The sequence below is a fragment of the Galeopterus variegatus genome, unplaced genomic scaffold (assembly GCF_000696425.1).
Source record: "Galeopterus variegatus unplaced genomic scaffold, G_variegatus-3.0.2 Scaffold135, whole genome shotgun sequence".
Taxonomy (NCBI): domain Eukaryota; kingdom Metazoa; phylum Chordata; class Mammalia; order Dermoptera; family Cynocephalidae; genus Galeopterus; species Galeopterus variegatus.
The window spans coordinates 795,382-801,337 of record NW_007726246.1 but is presented as its reverse complement, the minus strand read 5'-3'; the positions used below and the strand labels follow the sequence as shown (position 1 = coordinate 801,337).

Sequence of the window (5,956 nt, the reverse complement as noted above, 5' to 3'; positions counted from 1 at the left end):
AATTATCTTTAAGTATTTGTAATGGTATCATTTATTTTCTTTATGAAAAAAAGGTTCATTTTGAAAATGAATGCAACTATTCTCATAATAGGAACAAAAGAAGCTCCTGTTCCTCAAGAAAAGGAAAAATTAACAAAGCTTAGAAATCAGAAGTCTTAAGACGGATAAATGTGTAACAACATGTTTCCCCAACTGGATTTCTTTACCATATAGTGTGACATTTTCTAATGGTGGTGGTGGTGGGGAGAGGTGAGAAGAAACAGTACAATTTAATAAAACAGAAGTATTTTCTCGACATAAGTTGTAGCCACTGCTTTGATTTTTGAGTTATCTCAGGGCCAGTAAGTATACACCTTAGTACATGAAACAAAACTAGAAGCTATACTTAGAATGTAGTCTTTGTTTCTTCTTTCTACAAAGTCTATGTTTCCTAATATCATTGTTAGGCAAAGCAAAAGGAAATGTTTGTTCTATTACGTAAGAAATAAACTTCATTTGGTATTCAATTGACTTTCTAACTTAGCAGACAGGACTTTACATCTTCAAATACTGAAAATAAATTACATTCTTGGCCCTTGCTTTAAAAGGTTATAGAAAATAAATGCACACCCTGGTAGTGTTCTAGTGATCTCCCTAATCTCAGTTGCACTTTGTCAGAACGAGGTAACTGGTAGTTAAGTGAAATACCCTAGATCAAAGGGGGATTAATCACCAACTGAATCCTTGCTGAATAAACCTGTCATTCAAGAAAATTATTTCCACTGAACTTAGCAAAGGATTGAAGGTATTTGCATAACAGGGACTAGCGTACTTCAGCCAGGTTAAAAGGTTCAGAATTCATCCCATGTTTAGCTTTTTGCCTCCTTTTCCTTTCAGCAGCCTGGTACAATGGTTTCTAATCTGATAATACAGCTAACTATCTAAATGATGTCAGAACAGGAAAGTATTGCAAAGTTTGGATGAGGGATGGATCAATTTCACTTTCAGTAACTGCTAAATCTGATTTGTTGGAATTTAAGATGTAATCCTAAAAAAGTCCCTTAAACCTGAGGACTGTTTATTAACATCCCTTTTTTGACCTTTGTCTTAGGAACAACCATTTTGCTGTGACAGCAGTCCCCACAGAGGTTCTGGGTGATAATTCCACCTATCTACTTCTCAGGGGTAGTGTAGGAGTCTATGAACATCCGTGAAGTATTCTGAAATACTATAACAAAAAATAGAATAAAAAATATTCACAGTTACTATGTATAAAATGTTAATCTGAAAGATTTAAAATTATACAATGTACAAAACCATAATAATTTAAACCTAGTAGAAACAGTGAGTTGAAAAAATTAAATTATTTTATGGGACAGACGAATGTTTAATAAAAAATTTTTTTAAACAAATAATTCTCATAAAAATTCCTTATGAGGCTTTTTACTTCCAACTTGACGTTTGAACCAATTATTTAAGAAGTAAAAAAATGCCACCACTGTAAGAATGTTGCCTAACTATATTGACGGTTTTATAAAGTTTAAAAAAATATTTTTAGTAAAAAATGGAGAAAAGAAAAGTTTTATCAAAACTATGAATCATCTTTTCTGGAGTTCATTCTCAGAAATTTAACACTTTCCTTTTTTTTTTTTTACCTTTTGGGATTACTAAAGAATAATTACCCATATGATAGACATCAGATTTCATAATCATATTTTGGCACTAAAAGTGAATTTAGCGATTTTGCATCTAGAATGGGTCTCCCACCATCCAAATCTTTCACTGGAAGTAGTTGCACATATTCACTGAAAACGCAAAGCATCTTTCAAGTTTAAAAATGCAAAGAATAGTTATCAAAGAAAATGAATAAAATCCATAGTGAGATAATTTTTTAGAAAATGATTGAAGTTTTAACCCAAGAAAGGACTCTTAGAGTGTCTTATAGCTTAGAATAAGAACATGTCAATCACGATTAAGCTTCTGGAATCGGAATCCCTTTGAAATGCAGCTGTTTCTTCTTTAATTGTGGCAGCAGATTCTGAAGAAAAGAAAGGTCCAGCCTTAAAGATGAGTAAGGAATACAAAACAGCTCAGGATTAGTTCTAGAGTTCAAAGGTCGCTAATTACACTAAGGAGTTCCCAGACACAGGGAAAACATTAAACAGGTCACCTACCAAACGGGAAACAGACTTTGTCTTCAGAAATTATCCTGAAGTGACAGGTTTCTAGACAAAATCAAAAGCATCACAGTGTGCCCAGTTGATCTCATTGGGGTGAAAACATGAGTTGGTTTAGTTCTGTACCATTATGTTAGAACGGCAACAGATGGCATCAGGTTCCCTATCACCCCTACACTTTTCCAATACTCCCTAGATTTTCCTCAGGTCTGTAGAAATGTCAAGTCAAAGATTCACTGGTTTTTCTAATTGTTTATAAAGAAAGGTTTGCCTAGGGGATTATTATACTGAATTTTTGCCTATTTATTAGATAACTGCCTCTTGCCTACATTAGTGTGCTTTGCTAAACATTTATACAATCAAGATTTCCAAATGGCTCCATTAATATTAACATAAGTGAAATGTTAAGCTTTCTTTGAGTTTAAGAGAGATCAAATAACTCATAGGGAATGGTATTTTCTTCTTTCGAAAGAAAAGTTTTTACTGCTGATTATCTATGATTAAGTTGGAATAACAAGTCAAAGCCCTGGTCAGGCAGTTATTCTCCTTTCTTTGTTACTTGGAATAATTCTGAACATAGAACCTTAGGCCATGATAATGCTTTGCAGAAAATGAGTTTATAGTGAGTAGGACTGACCTTAATTAAAAAATCATGTATCAAATCCCAAATTTATATGCACTATCCTTTCAAACTATCATAGTTCTCTTTCTAGGAGTTAGCAGCTTTTTCTAAGCCTTTCCTTAGGAGACTCATTAAAAAACAGAATCCAAGATATAATTAAATTGAATATTAATCTGTAATGCATATTTTTCATAATGCTTCTAATTCTGTTCTGTAAAAAGAAACTTGACATGAATTAAGTTTTGAGGATCTTGAGATTTTATTTTTTTCTTGAATGGTCACTTAAAAGTCCAACTTGACAATAAACTGCTCTGAAAACAGAATGTGACATATAATTGTAGAGACAGGTAGAGAATAAAGAGTATGACTAAATGGTCTCTGAAAAAACCAAAAGAATGGTAATAAAAAAGTGACAGTACTGGCCAGTTAGCTCAGTTGGTTAGAGTGTGGTGTTACAAGTCAAGAGTTCGGATCCCCATATAGGCCAACCACAAAAAAAATTATATTAAAAAAAAGTGAGAGTGACAAATTTAAAGAAAATATGCTAAATGAGACTAAAATAACATTAAATAATACTCTCTATCCACACAATGGCTTTTAAATTTTTACCTGAATTTATTAATGAATTTTAATTTAATAAAACACAAAAAAGCAATATGACACCTAAATTTATCTTTAAAAATTTGGCTGCAGACATTAAATGATCACATAACACTATGCTCATCTTCTAAAGGTATCTTGTCCATCTTAATATGCCTATTGATATCCTAAGCAGAATGTTACTGTGGCAGATTAACAAGCTTACTTAAAAAGAAACTCTAGAACAGAGATACACCCTTTAAACACAATTATGCAGATTCTTTATTAGTCAAAAGGATAGTTCTGATTAAGAAGAACAGGTTAGTATTTAAACAATTTTCCTGTGTCTCCTTTGGCTGTTTTTTCAAGAGACTTATAGTTATTTTTAATGTGGTTTCTGGTATTCTATAACAAAATGTTGTGTTAAGACCTTAGTACTTAGGTTTGAAATAGCAAATAATGTTTAACTTGCACATTATCTATAATCCATTGGGAGTGGCTGCCAGGAAGGCTCAGTATAGGAAGAGGGCTATGATTGATTAGCAATGTCTGCCACAGGGGCAAGAAGGAACAAGTGTGGCAGGGTGACCCAGGACTAGTCTAAAATAAATCAAAGCGAATCATTACTTTTCTATGTTCTGAATTGTACTGGCATAAAATCAAAGGGTAACAACATTACAGACATTAGCCTTTAAAATGTTCTTTCAAACTATATCAGACTAAAAACATTACATAAGAGTATTTCTATAATTAAATCATTCAATGAGTTTTCACTTACAGGTTATATGCATCCACATTAAAAATAAGACTATGATTTTATCTAAGCCATGTTACCATTATATAAATCCCATTTAAACATGAGAAAATTACAGTAATAATGATCCATATGTTACTGGAGCAGGGGCTTTAGAATTCCAGATGTAATAATCAGAAGAAATTAATTTCCGGTCTAAGAAAAAGAAAAAAAAGAAATTGACGATAAGAGTACTTTATCTCCACTAAAATTCAATGAGAAAGCAAAGTCATAATTTTTTAAAATTGTGCAATGTAATCATTTCAAGGCAATACTTTGAAATACTTTAATTTTACTTTATCAAGACATTATTATTACTTTTACTACTTTAAAAATATGGGCTTATTAAATATTTGAAAAAGCTATCTTTGAGCTTATATGAAATATTCCTCACTTATGCTAAATCTGCCAGTTTTATCCTCACATTTACTCTAAATTCTGTTTCTTGTGGATCTTCACTTCAACTGCAAAAACATTTAAAGAATTTTTTTTGTTTCCCTTCTGCAACCTCTTCACCATGGTCCTGACTCTGGTCTTGCTATTCTTTATCCATTCAAAATGTCAGAAATATAAATCAATATCCAACTTTCTAGCAACATTCTAAATACGTTGCTTTACTAGTTTCATATTATAGTTCTGATCAAATTTAAGTCTTTTGTTTTAACAGCTTTGTATCTCTACAAAAACAGCAACCTCTTTGAACTAAAGTTTTCTGATATGTAAAACTGAGATGATAATGTTCATCTGGAGTTAGACACATGTAAATTTCTATCATTATATATATCACTAAATATCCATTTCAGCCTTTTCTGCCTTTCTTCTTCATGCTCTTCATCATAAAGAAAATACAGGATCTATATTATCTTGCCTTCTTTTTTCTTAAAAGTTGAGAGCCCAGTAACATTAGGAAGCAACAGCATTTTAATGGCTCCAGGGCCAGACTACTTGAGTTTGAGTCCCAGTTCTGCCATTTACTGGTTATGTGACCCTAATCTCTCTGTTCCATCAGCATCCTCATCTGTAAAATGGAGATAACAACACTTATATAGGCTACTATGAGGATCAACAAGTTAATATACATAAAACACTTAGAAATGTGCCTGGCACACAGTAAGCAATAAATGTTAGATTACTATTTAAATTAGCATTATTATTACCAAACTATTTTCAGAACTTAGTTGTATATTATGAATACAGATTTTATTGTTAAGACAATGGCAAAAATAAAGGTTTTACAAAGTTGAACAAGCTGGCACTCAATGTTCTGAAACTAACAGAGAAAAGAGATAAAAGATTGGTCATAATAATCCATTTAAAATGAGCTCTTTCACTCCATATATTTCGTATTAAGAGGCAGGTGTATTACCGAAACTTCTTATCCTGTATTATGATATCTGAAAATGACTGCAATATTTTTAGTTAATATTAATAAAATACTTTAAATGTTTTGGGTACTACCTAAGGAGACAACATATTCCCTATAGACAATCTAAAATACTGGTCTGTTTGCGTTCTGTATCCCATAGATACATTCTGAAATATTAGTTTTTTTGCATTTAGATAGTTTTGGGTACTACCTAAGGAGACAACATATTCCCTATAGACAATCTAAAATACTGGTCTGTCTGTGTTCTGTATCCCATAGATACATTCTGAAATATTAGTTTTTTTGCATTTAGATAAAACCACTGGTTTATCCAACATTATGGCTTCATTAAAAAAAATGCATTATGGGCTGGCCCGGTGGCGCACTGCTACAGTGTGCCGCTTGGGAAGCGCGGCAGCGCTCCCGCCGAGGGTTCGGAC

General features: G+C 32.3%; 1 protein-coding gene across 1 annotated transcript in view; it reads right to left on the bottom strand.

Moving 5' to 3' along the window:
- Positions 1 to 3,615: 3,615 nt before the first annotated feature.
- Positions 3,616 to 5,956, bottom strand: part of AP5M1 (adaptor-related protein complex 5, mu 1 subunit) — a 21,599-nt gene continuing 19,258 nt past the window's right edge. The window contains exon 8 of the mRNA XM_008589286.1: positions 3,616 to 4,306. Within this exon, the coding sequence (XP_008587508.1) occupies positions 4,224 to 4,306 (83 nt within the window). The 3' untranslated portion in view covers positions 3,616 to 4,223. The remainder of the gene's footprint in view (positions 4,307 to 5,956) is intronic.